The 24707-nt window shown below is 37.7% G+C and overlaps 1 protein-coding gene across 3 annotated transcripts in view; it reads left to right on the top strand.

Annotated features, from left to right (window-relative positions):
• Positions 1–1489: 1489 nt before the first annotated feature.
• The window catches only part of LOC149833680 (protein GIGANTEA-like), a 67093-nt gene continuing 43875 nt past the window's right edge, over positions 1490–24707 (top strand). For 2 of the 3 annotated variants that reach the window (XM_090010945.1, XM_090010947.1), the window contains exons 1-8: positions 1490–1629; positions 2837–3025; positions 3155–3250; positions 10445–10516; positions 10654–10708; positions 10841–10983; positions 13045–13319; positions 14229–14287. In XM_090010945.1, coding sequence (XP_089867071.1) covers positions 3164–3250; positions 10445–10516; positions 10654–10708; positions 10841–10983; positions 13045–13319; positions 14229–14287 — 691 coding nt within the window. In that variant the 5' untranslated portion in view covers positions 1490–1629; positions 2837–3025; positions 3155–3163. Of the gene's footprint in view, positions 1630–2836; positions 3026–3107; positions 3251–10444; positions 10517–10653; positions 10709–10840; positions 10984–13044; positions 13320–14228; positions 14288–24707 lie in introns of those variants that run through there. The other variant, XM_090010946.1, reaches the window with a different exon arrangement.

Consider the following 24707-nt stretch of genomic DNA (forward strand, 5'->3'; position numbering starts at 1 on the left):
GTCGTAGGAGCCCACTGTCGCTTCCTCGACCCCTTGCGGTCATTATCGCCTCCCTTTTCGCCAATTTCATCTCCCACTACCTCCTGCCTCCATGGCTGCTGGTCGTCTGATGAGAGAGATAGAGAGAGAAAAGGGAAAACACATATGATCCGCCTCCAGATCATTCGTACCAACAAACATAGTTTGCAAGTATACATATTTTAGTTTCTCTCTCTATATATATAGTGAGTGGTAGGTGCCTGATCCATACATATTCAGTAACAAACTTGATCTTGCGGAGTGTACATTGTGTGTGTAATGGAAGCTCAACTTTTTGTGCAAAAACATACAAAAATGACATTTAGTGTCCATTTAAAGTATCGCTAACAATGTGCCTAGATGACCTTTAACTTGAGCGCTGCTAAAAGTTTCAGTGAAAATGAGACCTTCAGTCGTGCTTTAAAACCGTCACTGAAGGTCTTTTTTTTTTTGCACAATTTTGCATATTTTTTACTGTTTTTTGTTCATTAATTGTACATCATGCACGCGATGGATGTTCAACGTGATTGGGTTTTGTCAAGGACGCAATGAATCAAAGCACCTACACATCCCTCTCTCTCTCTCTCTCTCTCTATATATATATATATATATATATATATAGAGAGAGAGAGAGAGAGAGAGAGATTCACTCCTGCCCACCTACTTGTCCTGCCCCCTCAAAAATCATCGTTTTTTTATATCTTTTTCACATCTAACACCATATATATGATTTATAAGTTTGTTTAGTGGAAACAGCTTTTAGATCACCGGAATCCGATCAGTATACAAGTTTTTCTGGTGATCCAAAATCAATGGCTACGAAGGTACCAGTTTTCCTCAACTCATAAAAACATGTTTTTTCATCAAAAACCTGATTCAAGAGTCTATTCTCACTAAATGGAGCATGCTAAACACATCTAACGGTTCCGTTCTATCGTAAAACACTTCAAAACTATGGGGCAAAACAGGGCAGAACAAAAAATGAAACTTAATATGTTCAGTTAAAGCCTGGGGATAGACTGTTAGCTCATGGGCTGCCTCGACCTAACACATAAATTGATCGGGCTGAGTTTAAGCCCGGGTTTCGATCGGACCTTCTTAAAAAAGACTAGGCCAAAGCACGACTCGGTGGGGTGGCCCGCCCGTCCAGGCCAAAATGCGTCCACGCCTCGCCATTATCTGAGGCCACGTGGGGGGCGTCCAGGTGCGTGAACCCGCACATGCATCATGGCCATCCGACCATGGCATCATGTCGTGTCAACAAGACGCCATCCATCATCGTGTCGAAAATATCAACGCCACGTCAGCTCGGGGCGCCCCAGCTTGGGTGAACGCCGTGCTGCCAAATGATTTCCATCCCAGAACCGAATCAAGAGCAAAGCGACGCGAAGAGAGAGAGAGAGAGAGAGAGAGAGAGAGAGAGAGAGAGAGAGAGCCAAGCGGAAATAAATAAAAAAGTATGTGTCCATAATTTATTTTCTCTGTTTCTATTTACTTGCCTCACCAAAGAAAGACGAGAACAAAAGGAAGGAGATAAGAAAGAACGGAGCTCTGAAACCCTATCCGAGTATCGTCCGGAGGAAGGGCAGAAAGAAGCGAGTTTCATCAGAGGTAGGAGTGATTTTCTTGCTTTTTTTTATGAAAAATTGGTGATTTAATTCTCGATTCTTGGTTTTCTTGAAGCGAATATAGAAATTCTTGCATTATCTTGATCGTATTTATTTTCTTGACTTTTCTCTTTTTTGTTAGAGAGAAATATAGCGAGATTTAGTGCCTTGACGGTATTTTTAGAATTCTGCGTGAGTTTTTTTAGTTTATTGTCTGTAGATTTTGATTTTTCTTCATTTTGAATTCCATGAAGAGTTTTGGAATCTACTCAATGTTTTTTGCCTATTTTTTTTCTTGACGGGAGTGAAGAAAAGCACATTTCTGCGGATCGTATTCCTGTTTTTTCTCCTTTTCCTTTTTATCGTCTCTCTCAGAGAGAGAGAGAGAGAGTAGCGTGTTCCCTTTTCCTTTTTAGAATGTTCTGTAACTTTTTAGTTCATTTCTTGTTGAATTCCTTCCTTTATTTCATCGTGAGTTTCTTCTATTTTTCTCTATTTTGTTTCCTTTTATTTAAATAAGAGAAATGGAAAACAGCGTCTTTGGAGTCAAGATTTTGTGGAATATAGGGAGGTTAGTGTTTGAAGGTGAATTTTGTATGTTATATAGCCGGTTTTTTTCTTTATTTATCCTGAGAATATAGGTAGGATCGAGCATAAAGCCATAAAAATTACGTTCTTTCATTTTTGTGAGCTCTGGAAATTGTTTTTCATTTTTTGTCTTATTTTCTTAAATCTTTAGGCAATATCGATACATTTGCTGTTCTTTGGGCAATCACTTGTGTACGTCCTAATTTTTTAGGGTTTTGTTTAAACAGAAAACATCAATGATTGTTGAAGTTGAGAAAAACAGATCTCTTTTTCTTATAAGGCAGATAAATTGGATTTTCTACAAAACATTAAACTTTTTTCCTATTTTTATTTTCCTTTCTTCACCTCGCTTTTTCTTTTTGGAGAAATTAGCTATGTTTATCGGTTTCCATGCTCTATCAAGTTCTGATGCCTTTTTCTAGCTAACTATTGGAAACTGCGATCTTTCTAAATATTGTTGGTTTTGCTTTGTTTTCTTTTGACTATGTTGTGGATTTTAATGTCAATCTGAAGACACTGAAAATCTAAAAAAAGCTTGGATTTTGATTATTCTTTTGCTGTCCTAACAGCACAACTGGGATTTTCCATTATATTCTTTTAATATTGTTCTTTTTTTTTTATAGTGTGAACTTGCTCAAAAGTCTTAAAGATTGGAGAACTTTGAAGTCCAAAGTTAATTTTGTAGATTGGTATGATGAAGCAGAAAAATGAGGAGTTTGAAGCTTAACAACTAATAATTCATCGTGTTTAAGAAGAACGGTGAAGGAATACATTTGGGGTAATTAATTTTAATTAGTTCTTCTCACAAAGAGGTGAGGGCCTAACTCAAAATGTCCAATTTTGGAGTTATTTATTACGATAACGGCTGATCTGAAACATAGAGTGGCGGTTCAGGATTGGTTTGTTGTTTGATATTCCTGTTTGAAAAGATTTGGTTTAAGGAGAGTGCAATGTCTGCTTCAGCAAAAAAGTGGATAGATGGCCTCCAGTTCTCATCCCTCTTCTGGCCTCCTCCTGCAGATGAGCAACAACGTCAGGTAAGCATGCCTATTCTGACTTTTTGGTGATGGATTAGTTTTCCTCTTGAATTTCTTGTGCTTCTGAAATTCAGATTGGATGTGTGGATTGGAACAATGATGGGTATGGGAATGATTTTGTGACCGCAAATGTATATCTGATGCTTTTGCTTGACATGGCTATGTTTTTCTAACTTTAAATCCATAACTCCACCACCTCCAACTTCTCAAAAAAGGAAAAAGAAAAAGAAAAAGAAATACAAAAGCTTTGTGTTCTGCATTTAGTTTTTCCTTACTACAGAAACAAGAAAAATGAATGCCATATTCTTTTTGAATTGTAATTTAAACTTGAGGTTTCAATAGTGGTTACCACTGTTTTATTGAATTTGCTTGTGCATGATGCTTCCTTCTAGAAATGCCTACAACTAATCTTTTTAAAATTTGACGGGGACCCACTTTTCTGGGAATGAACCTGGTTGACATGCAGTCTTGCAGATAATCTGGCTTGGCCTGGGTCCAATTTCTTTCAATAGGAACCTACTAGCTAAGGCCCACATCTAGATGAGAAACTCAAGCTTACACACACACACGTATGAGAGAGAGAGAGAGAGAGAGAGAGAGAGAGAGAGAGAGAGAGAGAGAGAGAGAGAGAGAGAGAGAGAGAGAGAGAGAGAGAGAGAGGTTCCTCCTAATGGTAGGAGGGTGTGTACAACCTTAATTTTCAATTTTTTTTTTCTTTTTTTATAATCTAACCTTATAGATGTGATCTATATGCTCTGTTTACTAGTGTTGAGACTAAGAGGTTTTTAGTAAATAAGTTTTTTCTAAACTAGAGGTTATTAGAATCTTATTCTTTAATGAGGGACATGGGTGTAATTTTGTTCCTTGGACTATCTCTATTTAATATAGAGATCAGCCCTAATTATGGAGAAACAAGTTCTTTCTCTGCAGCCGTCCCTCTCTCTCTCTCTCACTTTCTCTCTCCACCTGTGTTGTTGTGCATCTCTCCATACTTACAACATGGTATCAGAGTCGTGTCCCCTCCTGGGATACAGTTGCTGATCGTGGGTCGTGTAATGTTGCTGTGGCTGATCGTGGAAAACTGCAGCAAGCTGCATCGTGTATCGTGAAACGTGGAAAGTGGCTGATCGTGGAAGCACTCAGATCATGGGTCGTGTGATGCCATCACCTATGCGTGGGTCGTGTGATGCCGCTGGTCTGATTTGATTCTCTGTGTTGTCGACACAAATTTTTACATAAAAAAAAAACCTATATTGGTACCAGGTGTGTATTAATTTTCTTTTGTGAGATCTGATGGCAGATCTGGTCCAGATCTGTTATCAGATCTGAGGAGCATCGTGAGAGTGTTTTCTGCTGTCGTAATGGGTGTGGCAGCTGATAACGGATGTCTTTCTGTGTGGTTGTGTGATCGAGATGTGCTGCGACTGGGATTTGTTTACACCATTTGGGATAGAGATCTGCTGCTGCTGTGATCTGTTTATCGTGTCCTTGTCGTGATTTGTTTTTGCATCCTGTTTTTAGCTGTCGTGATTTCAGCATCTCGTGATACCTTGATTCCTGCTGGGTATATTTTCTGCTGTCGTGATTTTTTATGTGAAAGGCGCATATTAGTTTTGGTATCCGATATGCTGTCTTGAAATTTATTTTTCCAGAAATTCTGTCGTGGAAACAGCAAGATTGTTTCTTTGCTGTGTTGGAAAATATCTGCTGTGTTGGAAAATATCATGCTTATGTGAAATTTTTTTATGATTGTCGAGGGATTCTGTGTTGAAGTATAGATGATGGTCGTCGGTTCGGGCTGATGAGTGATCGTCACATACGCTATTGTATGTGTTGTATTGTGGGAACCTTGTCTTTTGAAGTGGGATTCTATCTTGGGCACTGTGGTACCAAAAAGGGCATCGAGTACTACTGCTACTTGTTGTCGTAGTGGCGGATGTGTGATGGTAACACACTCTAAGTCATGTTGGATGTGTGATCTTGATTTACAACCTATGGCCATCTGTGGTTGAGGTGGAAGGTTTTGGTCAAGTTTCTTTAAAATTATATTTGAAGTTTGGATCTGAACAGTCGAAGGTTGTGTATCTCAGATTTCATTGGTGAAGTCAAGCCTTGATATAGTCGGGCTTGTAGTTGATTGTGGGTATGCGCGTGTGGTTGCTCCTGCATTTTGTGAATCAAGCCCATTAGTTTATATTATGGCTCAAGTGGTTAAATCAGATGCAGATTCCTCCAATGATTGTGTAACTCTTAGCAGGGCTGAATATGACGAGCTCCTTGCTTTACGATCATCCAATTCGAAGTCTTCTGTTGCAGAAGTTGTCTGCTCGACAGGTAATGGCCAATCGGCTCAAGGTGGTAGGTGGGTCATTGATTCTGGAGCCTCTGGTCACTTGTGCGGAAACTCGAGCAACTTTTTGAGTTTAAAACCTGTGACAGGTCAAAAAGGGGTACGTCTTGCTGATGGTAGCTCTTCCCCAATTGTAGGGCGGGGAAACATGTCTATTACCCCTACTCTTCAATTGTCGCATGTTCTTCATGCTCCTTCGTTTCCACATAATTTATTATCCTTCAGTCGAATGACAAAAGAGTTGAATTGTAGAGTGATTTTTGATCCTATGGGATGCACCTTTCAGGATTTGCTGACGGGGAGAAGGATTGGTGGTGGCTATGAGGAAGGTGGTCTGTATTACCTACACCAACCAGAGGTTTCGGCCTATTCTGCTGTTACATCATCCTCAAGTCCTCTATTGTGGCATCATCGTTTGGGTCACCTTCCAGTGACAAAACTTCGTCGTGTCATTCCTCATATACCTCCCTCAGTTTCTTTTCAGTGTGAAACATGTCAATTGGGAAAACATTGTCGAAGCTCTTTTCCCTCCGGTCAGAGTCCATCAAGTCAAGGATTGTTTGATCTTCTTCATGTAGATGTGTGGGGTCCGAGTAGGATTCCGAATAGGTCTCAGTGTCGTTATTATCTAGTTATTGTTGATGACTTCTCGAGACTATCGTGGGTGTTCCTGTTAAAAGATCGGTCTCAAGGTCCTGTCATCCTTAAATCTTTAATTGCAGAGATAAAAACTCAATTTGACATTTGTGTTAAAATTGTTCGCACTGATAATGCTCTTGAGTTCAAATCCAAAAACTTACTTCAATTCTACTCTGTTAATGGGATTCAACCTCAATTTACATGTCCACATATCTCCCAGCAAAATGGGGTGGCTGAGAGGAAACATAGACAAATCCTTAATGTTGCTCGGTGCCTTATGATTCAATCCAATATGCCTGCTACATACTGGGGCGATGCGGTTTTGACAGCCGGGTTTCTTATAAATCGCATGCCGTCAAGTTCTGTAGAAGACCAAATCCCAATTCAAATTCTCCATCCAGAGGCTCCTCTCTTTCCTATCCCCCCTAAAGTTTTTGGATGTGTGTTTTGTGCATAAGCTGGGTCCTGATCGAGATAAACTTGCTGCGCAATCTATTAAATGTGTTTTCCTTGGGTATCCTAAGAACCAAAAAGGATATCGTTGCTATGACCCTATATCTCATAAAGAGTATGTCAGTGCGGACGTTACCTTCTTTGAGTCTATTCCTTATTTTTCGAGTACTACTCCAAGGTTACAAGAGAGTCAGGGTGATGTTTTTCCTCTGCCAATTCCCCCTTTTCCTTTAGAGTCGTTCGCTCCAAAGCCTGTGGCTCCATCCTCTGGGGAGTCTCGATATAGAAACCCTCCTATAGTGTATACTCACAGGTTACCACCTACCTCCATGCCCCCATTATCTCCTTCTCCTGAGGCAAGTATCTCTGAGCATACTGAAGTTTCTGCTATTGATGAGGATCTTCCTATTGCTCTGCGAAAAGGGAAAAGACAGTGCACCCTTCATCCCATTTCTCAGTTTGTTTCTGAAGTTAATCTTGGGGCTTCAATGAAGAATTTTATCTCGGCTTTGTCTGCCTCCTCGGTTCCGCTTCATCACAGTCAGGCTCTATTCGACCCCAAATGGATGCAGGCTATGCAGGATGAGATGGATGCCCTAAGGTCTAGGGGCACTTGGGATTTGGTTGATCCTCCAACTGATGCAGATATTGTTGGTTGCAAATGGGTATATACCATTAAATATAACTCGGATGGGTCAATTGAACGGTACAAAGCCCGGTTGGTTGCAAAAGGGTATACTCAGACTTATGGTGTTGACTTTTTTGAAACTTTCTCTCCAGTTGCTCGTCTTGGCACTATTCGTCTTGTTCTTTCTGTTGATGTGCACCATGGATGGCCCTTGTTTCAGTTGGATGTCAAGAATGCCTTTTTGTATGGGGATTTGCATGAAACTGTCTACATGCAACAACCCCCAGGCTTCGAGGTTCAGGGGGAGTGTAAGAAGGTGTGCAAGTTGAAGAAGGCGATTTATGGCCTGAAGCAGAGTCCAAGGGCATGGTTTCACAAATTGTTTGAGGTAATGTCGAGTTTTGGCTTTGTCAGGTCAGCTTCAGATCACTCCTTGTTCATCAAGAAAACCAGTGCAGGAATTGTCGTCATGGTGGTATATGTCGATGACATCATATTAACAGGGAGCAGTGCCCAAGATATATCTGCCACAAAAGATCATCTTCAGAAACACTTTGTTACTAAAGATCTTGGTCACCTTCGATATTTTCTGGGGATCGAAGTTGCAAGAAACAAAGAAGGCCTAGTGTTGTCTCAAAGAAAGTATGTGTTGGACTTATTAAAAGAGACTGGAATGCTAGGAGCCAAGCCAGCTAATATTCCAATGGATCCCAAAACTCACATGTTCGATGAGAAGTCTGAGTATGTGGACAGTGCCAGCTTTAGATCCTTGGTGGGTAAGTTGCTATATGTGACTGTTACTAGACCCGACATTTCATTAGCTGTGAGTAAAATCAGTCAGTTCATGGACAAACCTACAAAAGTTCACTGGGATGCAGCTATGATGGTTATTCGGTACTTAAAGGCATCTCCTGGTAAAGGACTGTTATTTAAACGAAATCCATCTTTGGACGTTGTTGCTTACACTGACGCAGATTATGCAGGATCTGTTGAAGATAGGAAGTCAACATCTGGATTTTGTGTGTTTGTGGGAGGAAATCTTGTTACCTGGAGGAGTAAGAAACAAACCGTTGTAGCCAGGTCGAGTGCTGAATCTGAATACCGAGCAATGGCCCAGACTGCGGCTGAAATTATGTGGTTAAAATCAGTCTTGACCGAGCTTCAGGAGAAAGTATCCTTACCTATGTTGATGATGTGTGACAATAGAGCTGCTACATATATTGCCAACAATCCAGTGTTTCATGAAAGGACTAAGCATATTGAAGTTGACTGTCACTATGTTCGCGACTTGGTTCAGGCTAGGTATATCTGCACCGATCATGTATCTTCCGAAGATCAAGTAGCTGATGTTTTTACCAAAGCCCTGGCGAGACCAAATTTCTCAAAGTGTTGTGACAAGCTGAGCATAATTGATATCTATGCTCCAGCTTGAGGGGGAGTGTTGAGACTAAGAGGTTTTTAGTAAATAAGTTTTTTCTAAACTAGAGGTTATTAGAATCTTATTCTTTAATGAGGGACATGGGTGTAATTTTGTTCCTTGGACTATCTCTATTTAATATAGAGATCAGCCCTAATTATGGAGAAACAAGTTCTTTCTCTGCAGCCGTCCTTCTTTCTCTCTACCTTTCTCTCCTCTCTCTCCTCTCTCTCTCTCTCACTTTCTCTCTCCACCTGTGTTGCTGTGCATCTCTCCATACTTACAACAACTAGAAACAGGCTTTTGGATCATCTGATTATGACATGTGAGCAGGTACTTAAAGACTCATAAAATCATAATTTTCATTGAAAAACATGATCCAACAATTGGTCCCTAGCAAATGGAACATGCCGAACACAGCTGTAAGGTCAGATTAATTAAACATGGCCTGTAACATCAAAATCCAGCCCTGTCGGCACTTTATGGATGGTTAAGAGGAACCAAGTGTCCTATATATATATATATATATATATATATATATATATATATATATATATATATATATATATATATATATATATATATGAGAGGGAAAGGAGTAAGTGCCTACTAAAGTTAGGAGCCTTCCATGAGCAAATGGGGTTTTAAGTCATTTTTCGCAAATCTGACCCCACAGATGCATTCTGCATAGTTGATTTGCTAGAAAACGACACTTGGATCGTGTTTTCTCGATGGAAAAACATGATGTTTTCAGCTTGAATATTTATGAAAATTGTAGACCCTACCCATGTGTTGGAATTGGACGATCCAAGAGTCAAATCAAGCATGTAGAACACATCTGTATGGTCAGATTTGAGAAAAACATGAAAAAACCCTTCAAAAGCCCGATAGGAACGGATCAGAGTAGGAAGCTACCCCTACTTATATATATATGTATATATGTATATATGATACCCATGTACATATATACATATCTATACTACATACGTGTGTGTGTCTGATTGCTTTTAGAAGTATGTTAGGTCCTTTGTTTTGGAGGGCAAAGAAAAAGTCAAACAATTTCCAATGCAGTACAAGATGAAGTCGTTGTTACAGCATGCCAATCCAGCATAATACACTTTATATTGCGATAGTATGTGGAATATCATACCATATGGTGGTAAAATACTATGATAAATTGCATGGTTTAATGTGATATATTGGGACAAGTTAGAAGTCATCATAGAGATGTGTCTATTATTCCTTTGGGCTTTTTTAACATCTTAACATTAACAATTCTTGATTCATTTTCTACTTGATTAGTTGGCCTTGAATTGTGCTTGTTTCCTGCTTATGCTTCCCATGCTCCATTTTCCCTTCGGTGCAACATTTGAGCGCAATACTTGTTTTTTTTGCAAGCTAATGAAGGCTACTATCAGTATCTAGAGATTTGTTCTCTCTCTCTCTCTCTCTCTCAATTTTCATTTCGAAGACGAAATTTTTTCCTAATATGTATGCATATATTCAGTTTATGGTCATAGATTATGTTTGCATTCTTTGATTTATAAATTGCATTCGAGATATTTCTCATTTTAGTATTTGGGAGGCTCACAAGGCTATGTAAACTTTGAATAAGGCTCAAGTAGCTTAATAAATTCTTGATATTTCTCATGCTAGCTTTTAGGTTTTAAATTCCTCTTCTAAGCATATCATGTTTTTGCCCTTCAGGCACAAGTTATGGCCTATGTTGAATATTTTGGTCAGTTTACTTCAGAGCGATTTCCAGAAGATGTTGATGAGGTATCCCCCCCCAGTTTTGAGTTGAAAAATGTGGTGGATGTTCCTTAGTATATTCTTATATTATGCGTATGGAGGACCTGCTTACATTTTTTTATAACTTGCTCAACTTTGACCTGTTTGTGTTGGCTTTCTCACAGATAATTCGGAAGCATTACCCTAGCAAACAAGTTTGCCTTCTAGATGATGTGTTGGGTAAATGCAGTGAAAAAACTTCACCATGATATCTTTAGTCTTATTTTGAGTTTATAGTTATTAAATGTCATAAGGTATCTCTTTATTTGTTTTTAGCTGTTCAGTGGACTAAATCTTGAATTTCCTTTCCAGCAACCTTTGTGCTTCATCATCCAGAGCATGGACATGCTGTTATTCATCCAATACTTTCTTGTATAATTGATGGCACATTGCTGTATGATAAGAGTGATCCGCCCTTTAGTTCTTTCATTTCATTGTTCAGCCCAGGAAGTGAGGTATGAGCTCCAAAATAGACATAGTTACATAGCCTACTGTAGCTTTTTCTGGTATGGAAATGTCTGTTCTCTCACTTTATAGCGGACATTTCATCTCAGTCATTCTCAACATAATCTGATGAATTTTTATTCATGCTTTATTTTTGAAATACAAATTTTTTGTATATGGTATATAAGGAGGTTTATGACAAGTTGGATACCAAAGAAGGCGAGAAGGATATTTATAGGCTTGCAAAGATGAGAGATAGGAAATCGAAGGATTTGGGTATGGTTAGATGTATCAAAGATGAAACGCAAAGGGTTTTAGTCAAAGATGAGGAGATTAAGGAGAGATGGAAAGATTATTTTGATAAGCTATTTAATGATAGTCATGCTCAAGATCTTGGAGACTTCTCCATTCCTTTTCATGAGATAAATCGTGACTTCATGCGCAAGATTCAAAAGAAAGAAATTGCAGAGGCTTTGAAGAAAATGAAATCAAGAAGGGCAGTTGGCCCAGATGGTATACCTATCGAGGCTTGGAAATGCTTGGGAGAGAAAGGTTTAGAATGGTTGACAAATCTTTTTAACTTGATTTGGCGAACAAATAAGATGCCTAATGAGTGGAGGAAGAGTACTTTGGTGCCTTTATATAAGAATAAGGGTGATATACAAGATTGCACAAACTATCGGGGTATAAAACTCATGAGTCATACTATGAAACTTTGGGAGAGGGTGATTGAGTCTAGGTTGAGGAAGGTTGTCATGATATCGGAGAATCAATTTGGTTTTATGCCTGGAAGATCAACTATGGAAGCTATACATCTTCTTAGACAACTTATTGAAAGATATAGAGAGAGGAACAAAGATTTGCATATGGTTTTTATTGATTTAGAGAAGGCATACGATAGAGTACCTAGGGACGTTCTTTGGTGGACAATGATGAAGAAAGGTGTTTCTCTCAAGTACATTAGTATAATTAAAGATATGTATGAAGGAGTAGTAACCAATGTCCGCACTTGTGGAGGGGTGACAACCAATTTTCCGATAACGGTTGGGTTACATCAAGGATCTGCTTTAAGCCCTTTCCTATTTGCGATAGTGATGGATGAGCTTACGAGATCAATTCAAGAAAATGTACCGTGGTGTATGTTGTTTGCTGATGATATTGTTTTGATTGATGAGTCTAGAGCTGGGGTTAATGCTAAGTTAGAATTATGGAGACAGACATTGGAAGCTAGAGGTTTTAAGTTGAGTAAGAGTAAGACTGAATATATGGAATGTCGGTTTAGTAAGCAACGAAGTAGTGATGGGAGTGTAGTGAAGCTTGGTGAGCAAGATATACCGGTGAATGATTATTTCAAATATTTGGGATCCATCATTCAAAAGTATGGAGAAATTGATGGAGATGTAAATCATAGGATAAAGGTTGGGTGGATGAAATGGAAAAGTGCTACTGGAGTGCTGTGCGATCGTAGAATGCCATTGCGGTTGAAGGGAAAGTTTTATAGGACGACTATTAGACCCGCTTTACTATATGGTACGGAATGTTGGGCTGCCAAGAGACATCATATTCAAAAAATGAGTGTAGCTGAGATGCGGATGCTTAGATGGATGTGTGGAAATACAATAAAAGATAAGATTCGGAACGAAGAGATACGTAAGAAGGTAGGTGTTGCACCCATTGAAAATAAGATGCGAGAGAATCGTTTACGGTGGTTTGGACATATTCGGCGAAGGCCTAATGATGCTCCAGTTAGAAGGTTGGAGAAATGGGAAAATATATTAGTTAAAAGAGGTCGGGGTAGGCCTAGGAAGACTTGGATGGAGATGATAGGAAAGGATATGAATGCTTTGAACCTCACCGAGGACATGGCGTTGGATAGAAATGATTGGAGGAAAAGGATTCATGTGGAAGACCCAAAATGAATTTCTTTTTTGGTTCATATCGCTGACCCCAATTGTTTTGGGATGAAGGCGTAGTTGTTGTTGTTGTTGTTGTAAATTTTTTGTATATGGTTAATTGTGTAATATCCCTGGAGGGCATGATATTCATCAATGACTGTTCTTCCTATTTTTCAGCACGATTATTCTGAACAGTGGGCTTTGGCTTGTGGAGAAATCTTAAGGGTTTTGACCCACTACAATCGCCCAATTTACAAGGTTGAAAATCAAAATGGTGAAGCTGAAAGGAGCAGCAGTGGCAATCATGCATCAACCAGTAATAGATGGGAAAAAGAAGCCATTCATCCACTTTTGTTTGAGCATGAGAGGAAGCCGCTAAGGCCTTTATCACCATGGATTACTGATATCTTGCTTGCTGCACCACTGGGCATAAGAAGTGACTATTTTCGATGGTAAGTTGACAGTTAATTCTTCACCTTGTTTTGGTGTTTGTTTATCAGGTTTGCTGGTTTGCTAAGAAGATATGTGTTAACTATTTCCTGTGATGTCACTTTATAGGTTATATGTACTTATTCTTGTAAGAATGTTTTTGCAGTTTTTAATACTGTGATATCATTTCATGATACCTCTTCTTCAATGCATTAGCATGGTCACAGCAGGTCTTTTATAGCAGGAACACTCGAATGTAGCTACATTTGACAATTAGCATCTTATTCTTTCTGGATTGTGCTTCTCCTTGCTAATGCTAGTTCACTGGCACACACATAGACATGCACACATATGCAAAAAAGGATTGGGATATAAATTCCTGCTTTTTCTTGAAGCAAACTATAAGCTCCAGTGCCATGTTGAGTTATCATGTTCTAGGGTAAGAAAATCGAAGGATGAAGAGAGAGAGAGAGAGAGGGGTCAGGCTACATTAGGGCGGCACCATTCAAATTATTTATTCTTTGTTAAGTTTATAACATGTAATTACAAGATGTAAAATACCTTATACAGAAACATAAGGCCTGTTACACCCAAAGCCACTTCATCAACCTTTGTATACTTCTTGACACATTTGTAATTTGCTTAATCTGCATCTCTGCCAATTTATCGTTTTTTACTATGTGATCTTCTAGTTGGAGATCCCTTAAATATTCATATGGGATTGTTTTTTTGAGTAGTAAAGTAGATTTGATCTTTCTATTTTCAGTGTATATCTTGCTGTGTGTTTTTCAACAGCTGTGATATTGTCTGAAGACTCTGAACAATCTCATTTTCTCTTCGTGTATTTGGTTTGGATAAATGATTTCTATTTTTTGTCCATCTTAGTGACCTTCATTCTCTCTCTCTCTCTCTCTGATTTTTGGACCAATTAGGTGTGGGGGAGTTATGGGCAAGTATGCTGCTGGTGGAGAGCTCAAGCCACCAACAACTGGTTAGTGAAATCCATATTTATGTAGCTTTATTTTCAAGTATGGTTTTTGATAGCATTGTTCTTTTTTCATTAAGCAGGAATTTGCCTTAGTTTTTTGTTTTTTAATTGTAATTTGATCTTATTTAGTATAGTCATAGTCATCATCTTCATTATGCTTTTTCCTATATGCCTGAGTTTGCTTTAATTTAATGTAGATTAGTCATGTATAGCTTCTCAATTATCGTCAATAGCATTCTTTTATCACTATAATGATTAGGTAAATAGGTGTAATCCACCTGGTATATATTTTTTTACCTCCTTGAAATATGAGAGTTCTGATATGTGCTATGTAAATTCTTTTAAAAGTAAAAAGGTCTAATTGTTGATTTGAAGCCTTTTTTTATGTATTACTTGGTGGTTAGCCTCATGTTGCAAATATTTTTCCTTCACAAGGAATTCCTCAAAGAGAAGTTATTTCCTGCCCCTTGTGGTTCTAGTTGTTAATTATTTGAAATATGGTTGGATATTATGTAAAAGTGTTATGTTCATGGGAATAGTAGAACGTGGATTCTATTTTCTTTCAGGCAAGTATGTAACCCCTAGTGGGATCTGGAGTTAGAAAGTGCAATGTTGGCCACTGTAGCTGTTAAATTTGTCTTATGGAGCACAATTTAAGAACTATTGAGATGATGAGGGATGTACAAGTTGGCTAACCGAAGTAACACATTTCAAAATAATAAATTATTCTCAAGAACTCAACTCTTTATTTTATTACAGAGTTACAGTTTATTCACGCTAGAAGAGTAAGAAAATCAAGTTAAGGATTGATGAATTAACATTCCCTCTTTAAGAGAAAGGACTGTACAAATATTGAGATTGAGCTGAATTCATTAGTATCTAGATGTGTTACGGGTCATGGAGAAATTGCACGAGGGATGGAAACCCAAATTGTTGAATAGAAAGTGAGTAGTTCCTTTATTTTTTGATATTGATTTTTTTTCCAAGCATGTCCAACTGTCTTACGGATGATGGATGCCATATATATGTGTGTGTGCATGCAAAAATATGGAGTGTGGAAATTTGGTAAGGTATGGTTTTCTGTTGGTGTCCTTCATTGTGAACATTTACATTTGAAAACCATAGGAGGAAACTATCATGCTTATATGACATTAAGGGTTGTCAGCCAGCTGGAATTGAAGATATCATTGCTTATAGCAACAATTTAGGGTGAAAATTGAACTTATAGGCAGCACATGGGATAAAGCACAAGTTGCAAAGCGGTGGAAGTATTGGTGAAGGAAGATGGCGAAAACAAGCTAAATGTTTTCATTACAGAAGAGCTAAAGCACACACAAAATCAATGTTTGAAAATGGTTGCCAGACCAAGTGTGAAAGGAAAAAAGCCATATCTCTAATCACCTAGTTTTGGCACTTGAGAAGAGTGAAGATGTAGATCAACTGATCAAGATACCTTGCATTTAACAGAAAATTTGGAAGATTTTGTTAGAATATCTTCTCATGTCCAGTGCCAGTTCTGTAAATTTTCTCAGTTTTGTCGCAGCTTGATAATGGTTTGTAATTACATATTCCGTTATAGCATCACTTATTAGTGGCACCCAGTAATTTTTATCGTGATATCACATAATTGTTTATGGCCCACATTAGCACCCTTGTATTATGAAAGATTCAATGTCTGCACCCCTTGATTTAGAGAAAAGTTTTAAGGGCTGAGCGTTCCATTATTTCTGGGTTTCAACTCCCACATAATTCTTCTTCCTGTCTTTTTCGTCTTCTAATTCCTTTCTCATCTCATTCCTAGTAATCTCTTCTTTTGTTTTATTTTCTTTATTCACTTAATCGTTCTTGGTTTCTCCTATTGCTTTCTTGCCATAACTTTTTTTTCTCAACCCTTTTGATCTCATCCACCTTTCTGATTTCTGTAAGGTTGTCTTTTTTGGCCTTAGCAACCTGTACTATTTTGATTGTTCATCTTTTCTCATTCAATATATCCTTGATTATTAAACCCACATTGTTTTTGCACCAAATTTCTTTACTTTGACCCCTTTCTTTTTGTATTGCAAGCTTAAGATATACATTTTCTCTCCGTTGCTGGCTCCAACCCAAAATCACATGAAAGCATCTTAGGTATTTTCATATTATGTCATTTGTTATGCCATATCGCATTAGGCTTCACATCAATCTGATCTACTACAGTTGATCAACTTGACCTTGTAAACAGTTTAGTCACTTTTTATGGAAGGATACATAGGAACAGTAAGTTTGATTTCATGGTTTGACTAGGAGATTTAGATTGAGTAAGGAAACTTGCTCGAAGAAACCAAGCCACAAACCACTTGCATGGCCGCCACCTTCTTCCCAATGTTAGGCTGATTAGAAAGAGTTGGGAGTGGTATCATCCGACTATTTTCCAACCAGCCTTATGGTCAAAATTGATAGGGGATTTGCTTCTTAGCAAGTGTGGTATGGGCTGACCAGACTCCTCCCATCTCCTATTTTCCCCAGGGTGGCAACCCCCTACCTCCACTTCATGTTGTTTATTGATGGTATACTTGTCATTTAAGTTATATCGGGATACCAATGTATTTTACGCATTGTAATATGGACCGGGTCTGGTTTAATATTAAAAAGGAAAAAATATTATTAATTTTTTTTGAAAGGCAAGCCGGGGTTAGGCAGTGTAAAAATGTCTTCAAAGAAACAATTGTGCACAAAGGTACTAAGTCTTCAATATGTAATGTGTGCACAAAGTCACAAAATGAGAACTTGAAACAAGTGTGCACAAAGGCACAACACATAAATGAGAACACAAATGCTCAAAGGCATAAACAATAATAGGAATCTTTATTGAAATGAATAGGAGCTTTTGCTAAAAAGCTTAAAATTTATAAAGGGGGATAACCCCTATTTATACAAGAGGAGCACCTTGGAGGGGCTCCACTCATATACGTTGGAGCCGTTGGAGGGGCCTAACGTCTATGAGTTGGCCCCCCAAGGCTAGAAAAAGACAAAAAAGAAAAAAAAGGAAAAAAAAGAAAAAGTAATTACAATCATATTCATATTTGTAAAAGGGGAAAAGATAGTTTTACCCTTATCAGGTTTACCCTTGTAATATATATCTATATTTATATGTATATAGATATATATATATATATATATATATAGCTTATATTTTAACCCCCCCCCCCCCCCTCAAACTTATGATGTGATGACCGAAAGTTTGCCAAGAAAAAAATGGAAGCGCGGTGAACACAACGCCTTAATGAAAAAATCAGCTAGTTGATATTCAGATGTCAAGTAAGGTAGGTCAATAACGTTCTTGAGATACTCTTCTCTAACATAGTGGCAATTCATCTCGATATGCTTCGTGCACTCATGAAAAGTGTGATTCTTTACAGTATATATGTTACTTTTGTTGTCACAACATAGCTTTCTAGGTCCTTGGACATTAACCCCCATATCTTTCAGTAACTGTCGAATCATGGTGGTGGTTGCCATGGCCCGATACTCAGCCTCCGTAGAAGATAGAGAAACCTTCTGTTGTTTCTTGCATTTCCACGAAACCAAAGATTCACCTAAAAACACACAAAAGCCAGTGGTGGAGTGACGGTTATTTGGACCACCTCCCCAATCAGAATCAGTGTAAGCAATTAAATTTAGCTCAAAAGATGAATATAAAAATACTCCCTTATTTATGGACCCCTTCACATATCTGATGATCCGAAGCACAACACTCATGTGAACTGTTGTAGGAGCATGTTGGAATTGACTTGCAACATGCACTGCATGGGGTATATCTGGTCTGATAATACTAAAATACATTAATGAACCAACAAGTTGCCTGTAAGGAGTAGGATTTTCTAGAGAAAGCCCATCATCAATCTTCATTTTTGTTCCTACTACTTCAGGAGTATCATAAGTTTTGTCATTTGAAATGCTTGACCTGTCAATGATCTCACAAGCAAGTTTAGTTTGAGACAAAAAATACCCCCTGTGAGAATAGACAACTTCAATGTCAAAAAAATATGTCAGAAATCCTAAGTCTGACATTTCAAAATTTTCGGTTAGAGTAGATTTGATACTTTTGATCCCTATTGCATCATTCCCTGTGATTAACATATCATCAATATATAATAACAAAATTACAATACCTGCATCAGAGTTATTGACAAATAGAGCAGTGTCAGTGTAATATGAAACAAAACCATTTTCTACTATTACACTGGTAAATCGATCATACCAAGCTTTAGGAGCTTGCTTCAATCCATAGAGAGCTTTTTGAAGACGAAGAACTTTACCTTTAGGCACATTCATACCCGGAGGAGCATCCATATAAACTTCTTCATTTAAAAAAGCATTTTTAACGCCCAATTGATATATGTTTCATTTTTTAATAGATGTAATTGTAATTAGGCACCTAATAGTAACCATTCGTGCAACCGGGGCAAATGTTTCATCGTAATCAATACCATATTCTTGACTATACCCCATGGCAACAAGACAAGCTTTATATCTCTCAAAAGACTCGTCACTTTTGGTTTTAACTTTGAAAACCCACCTACATCCTATGGTTTTCTTTCCTTTAGGCAAATCTTGGAATTCTCAAGTTTTGGCTTTCCTAAGGGCTCTAAGTTCATTATCCATTGTCTCCCCCCACTCTATCATTTTATTGGCTTATTCAAAATTTTTAGGTTCTATATAAGAATGAATATCACTAAGGCATGCTCGATATTTAGGCGAGAAGGATTCATATGTAATAAATCTAGGGCTTTTTCTAATTCTCTCGGTTCTACGAGAGTTATTTAACGAGGAAGATTCACTAGATTCACTGTATTTTTCAACTGCACTTTTAAAGTTATTTTTATCTCTATGTATATAAGTAATAGGCTCACTAGCTGTTCTTTCCTCTATGGGAGGATTAGTAGGTTGATAAGAAGGATGGTTGTCTTCATCTATATTTTCTTTTTTACTAAACTAATTGAGTTCATCATCACTAAAAATATCATCATTTCTAGATAGTAACTCAAACAAGAAAGAATAATCCATATTCTCTTTATGGGATTCATCCTTCTCAAAACCACTAACGTTTCCTAAGAAAGTCACATTCCTAGAAACATATAGTTTGTCGTTCTTAACATCATAGCATCTAAATCTTTTTTGAGTTTCGGAATATCCAAGAAATGCATAAGGAATGTCTTTTGGTGAGAGTTTGTCATTTTTGTCGGTAAGGACAAAACATTTACATCCAAAGATTCTTAACCTATTGTAGTCGGGTTCCTTTTGGTATAAAATTTTAAAAGCTGAAGTTTTGTTTAGATTTTTTGAAGAACAGTGATTTATAAGATAAACGAATGTAAGAGCCGCCTCGGCCCAAAAACTTTTTGGAATGTTTTGAGAAATGAGTAAAGTTTTAGTTGTTTCAATAATATACATATGTTTTCTTTTAGCTAGACCGTTTTGTTGTGGTGTTTTTGGACAAGATCTATGATGAACTATTTTATGGTTTTCAAGATAGTTTTTAAAATAATTTGAAAGATACTCTCCTCCGGAATCGGCTCTAAAGATTTTTAAATTACCATTAAATTGATTTTTAATCATCATATGATATGTCTTAAACGATGCAAAGACTTCATGCTTATGTTTAAGGAAATATATCCAACAAAATCTTGAATAATCATAAAAAAAATAACATAATAAGCAAATCCTCCCTTATATACTACGGGTGCCGGTCCCCATAAATCCGAGTGCACAAGTTCAAAAGGTTTGTTTGTAAACGTAAATCTTTGTTCAAAAGTCAAGCTTCTCATTTTTCCAAGAATGCAATCATTACAATTGAAATTACTTTTACAGAGATCTTTAACAAAATGCAAATAAGAAAGCTTGACGACATTGGGATGTCCAAGTCTTTTATGCCAAACATTTATATCTTTATGTTGGGTAATATTACAAAAAGAATGTTTTAGAATTTGTAGAAACTTTATATAGTAGAGATCTTCTTTTCTAGAGCCTTTCCTAATCAACTTGTCGGATCGACGATCCTGTACCCAACATTTATTTGATGAGAACTTAACATAACATCCATGGTCCGAGAGTTGAGAAACTGAAAGCAAGTTTAAATTCAATTGTGGTATAAATCTAACTTTTGGAATAAAGAAATATTGTTTTTAAAAATTTTCAACTCCTTTGATTTCAAGAGAAGCACCATTAGCGGTTGAAACAAATGATGGAAAAACATTTTTTGAATATTCGGAAAGCGCACAAAAATTTGGAGTCATATGGAAAGAAACACCCAAATCTAATTGCCAAGAGATCTTACCGGGAGAAGAAGACATAGCGGCACTGGAGATGGATCCTTTGAGGAAGGGTTGAAGATCCTCCACGATTTGACTTAAGGACAATGCCCCATTATTGGAAGTAGAGGTATTCTCTTCTCTTTGTGGTTGAAATGTAGTAGACATAGCTACCTTCTTCTTCCACTTAGGACAAACCGGCTTAATGTGTTCCGTTTTTTTACAAAGTGACATGATTTTTCTATACTCCCTTTCTTGATTCCATCTTTTACTTTGTCCTCCTTCTCTTTGATTTTGATCTATGTTGAAATGAGGAGGCTTATATAACTTTAAATTGCTTCCGGGTCTAGAGATGGCATAAGCACTTTCATTTTCATCTTTTTTTGAAGGTATGACAAGAACACTTGGGTTTGATTTACTCATTCCCAAATGAGTCTCCTCTCCACTTAATTTGGTAAGAACATCTTCTAGAGGAGGAGAAGTAAAAGAAGATAGGAGAGAAGACCTTATTTGTTCAAATTCGGGCCTAAGCCCATTCAAAAAATTAAATAATCGGTCTTCTTCTAATTGTTTGTGGCGAAACTCAATGGCTTCTCCACTCTACTTAGGTTCGAGCATAGCAAGCTCATCCTAAATGAAAGACAATTCAACAAAATACTCTCTAATGGTCATTTCGCCTTGTTGGAGAGTCAAAGCTCTTTTTTGAAGATAATACTTGTGAGATAAATCTCTTGAGGTATACATTCTCTCAAGACATTCCCATACTTGAGACTCTTTTTTGAATTTTAAAATATTTACATTGATCCTTGTCTTAATCGAAGAAAAGATCCATGATAGGATTTTATAGTTTTTCATCTCTCATTCTTCATGTTTTTTACTATATTCTTCAGTGCTTTTGTTCTTTCTTCTCCATTAAGAATTTTTATTTCCCCTTTTTCGACCATCGTACTCTTTGGCTCCGGTTCCGGTATTGAACCTTGGATATACCCCCAAAGTCCCTGACCTTTGATATGTGCTTTCATATTTCTGGCCCAAACATGATAGTTTGACCCATTGAGCTTAAAGTTAAGAGAAAAGTGTGAATCTTTTTCTGTCATGGCGAAGTTTATGAGATAGAAAAAAAACTTCAAAAATAGAGGCTCTTACCAAAAGCTCACTTGAAGAGATGTATTGCACTTAGAAATGAATTGGAAGAGCTCTCCACGCCAAAAAGGAAAGATTGAGAAGGTGCACACTTTTCGAGGCAACTACCGGAGTATGGCAAAACATGATCTATTCTTTTATCGACCTTGCTTTGATACCATGTAAAAATGTCTTCAAAGAGACAATTGTGTACAAAGGCACTAAGTCTTCAATATGTAATGTGTGCACAAAGGTACAAAATGAGAACTTGAAACAAGTGTGCGGAGAGGCACAACACATAAATGAGAACACAAATGCTCAAAGGTATAAAAAATAATAGGAATCTTTATTGAAATGAATAGGAGCTTTTGCTAAAAAGCTTAAAATTTACAAAGAGGGATAACCCCTATTTATACAAGAGGAGCATCTTGGAGGGGATCCACTCATAGACGTTAGCGCCCCTCCAACGGTCACAAATGTGACCGTTGGAGGGTCCCAACGTCTATGAGTTGGGCCCCCCAAGGCTAGAAAAAGACAAAAAAGAAAAAAAAGAAAAGAAAAAATAAGAAATAAAAAAGAAAAGAAAAAAATAAGAAATAAAAAAGAAAAAGTAATTACAGTCATATTCAAAAAATATGAATATGCGCAAAAGGAGAAAATACAGTTTTACCCTTATCGGGTTTACCCTTCTAATATATATCTATACTTATATATATGTATCTCTATATTATATATATGTATAGATATATATAGCTTATATTTTAACAAGGCAGACCCCTACCAGTTATACAACTATACCATTGGATTTTGAACCTGCAGCGTCCCAACACAAGGTGACGAGCACTAGCTGCTCCTACTAGACAAGCGGAGCACCCCTTGGTAAAAATATTTTACCTGTATGAACCGTGTTTGGTTCATGTAATCCTTATAGGAACCAAGTATGGTTTTTCTTATAGTGGACCTGATAGGATTGGGGTTGGACGGGGTTCAGACTCACCTGGATCCTAACCTGATCCAACCTATTGACACCCCTATCTTACATTTGTGTGCCATAGAAAGTGGGGAGTTTTCGCGTAAATGCATGGAGCCCCATGTATTTTTGTTGGCCCCACAACCTCCTGTTGAAACATGAGATTCTCTTTCAGCAAGGAAAGAGACCTATTTTCTAATGGGAACCCCCCTTTCAGTGGAAATGAAGTTCAACGTGTGTGTGTGTGTGTGTGTGTGTGTGTGTGTGTGTGTGTGTGTGTGTGTGTGTGTGTGTGTGTGTTGTACTACGTTTCCTTGGAGATAGGCTCCACATATTATTAGGGGTCAACATCAGGTTGGGCCGGGCTGACCCGATAAAAGGCCCACAAAGGCCGACTGACTCGATAATTTCTCAAGCCACCTACAGCCCGACTCGATAACTATTAATTGAGCTCGGGTTAATTGTTCAAACCCGAGATCTGCTGATAGACCTGATAAACAATTAATTGTGTTGGGCTGACCAATGGATATCAATTGATCTGATCTGAGAATGGGGTTAAAACTTGGAGGTTACACATATTTGTAACCACTGAAGGGGTTTGCATTCTCTCGTCCCATCAATATGGGACTATTCAAAAGTTGTTTAAATGCAATACGTGAAAAAAGTAAAAAGTGCTTGTATAGACATTAATGGTACTAGTTTCCAGAGAGAGAGAGAGAGAGACAGCATTAATTAGTGCAATGCATTTAAAAAGGAGAAAACAATGCCAATCTATACATAATGTCATCTTAGAAAAGGCCAAGTGAGAAAGTCTGAGTGACAAGAGTACGATGTTCGTTTGCCTATGTTGGTGATAACTAGTATTAGAAAATACACCTTTGGAACGAGTGAAATAGCAAGACTACACCGTAGTGGGGGTAAAAAGACAAAACTACCTCCACAAGAGGAAAGAATATCAATATGTACCGAATGTTGTCTTAAAAAAGATCAAGTGTGAAAGTGTGAGTGACAGGATGCATCTTTTGTGCCCGTACACAAAAATAGTCCCATATCGATGAGTGAGAGCTCAGAGACTTTCTTTGGCTATAAAAGCAAGTCTTATTACAAGGGCAGGTTGGGTCTTGGGCTGGATTAAGTCTGACTCAAGTCACTCAAAACAATTATCCAAACCCGTTTATATTTTTTTAATCTTTTTATAGTACAAATGGTATGGATAATTAGGGCCCGACTCGGGCTGACCCTAATGCCCAAGCTTGACCTGATAACTTATCGGGCTGGGGCTTAAGATGTGGCCCAAGCCCGACCCGTATAAGGCTGGGTACTCGATCCAATGTCCACCCCTACTTATCGGACATAGAGCCTCTTTCTTTGGCACACAAACATTCCCCTAATGTAACCTGGAAGAAGAATGGCAGTTGTGGTTGCTTTCTTCACAATCACTTTGTACTAAGAATGTTGCACATTCCATCCAGAGTTTTTGGTAAGGAACTTTGTGATGTTCTCCATTGATGGTTTTAGCCGGTATCAACTCCCAAGATCTACCATCTCAAAACTAAGTTTGGGGAGTTGACCCATGGTGATAGTAGTGTGTTGGATTATCTAAATCATATCAAGTTGATTTAGATAAATTTGATACATAGGAGCTCAATTGTTTGATGATGATATGTGGACGAAGAATGCACACTCAGACTTAAATATAACATGTTTACAACTAGCCATCTACACGAGCTTAGTTCGAGCTGAGCTTGGGACGTTCGAACTTGTCTCTCGCTTCAAAATGCCTGTGTTCATGCACGGCTTGAGCTCAAAGCGAGCTTGAACAACATTGTTCAGACTCGGCTTGGTTCTGAGCTTTGACTATTGTTCCAATTTTTTTTTACCAGTAAAGGGTCTTGAAAAAGTGAGTTTCGATCCCTGATCTCTCAAAATAGTGCACAAATAACGCACCATTACGATTGTGATTATTATGACCCAAAAAATGTACATATACTAAAAACTTGCTAGATTATCGTATAGAAAAAAGTTACAGGGCATAAGATTC

Source organism: Nuphar pumila, chromosome 6 (assembly GCF_984573655.1).
Source record: "Nuphar pumila chromosome 6, dmNupPumi1.hap1.1, whole genome shotgun sequence".
In the NCBI taxonomy this organism is placed as follows: domain Eukaryota; kingdom Viridiplantae; phylum Streptophyta; class Magnoliopsida; order Nymphaeales; family Nymphaeaceae; genus Nuphar; species Nuphar pumila.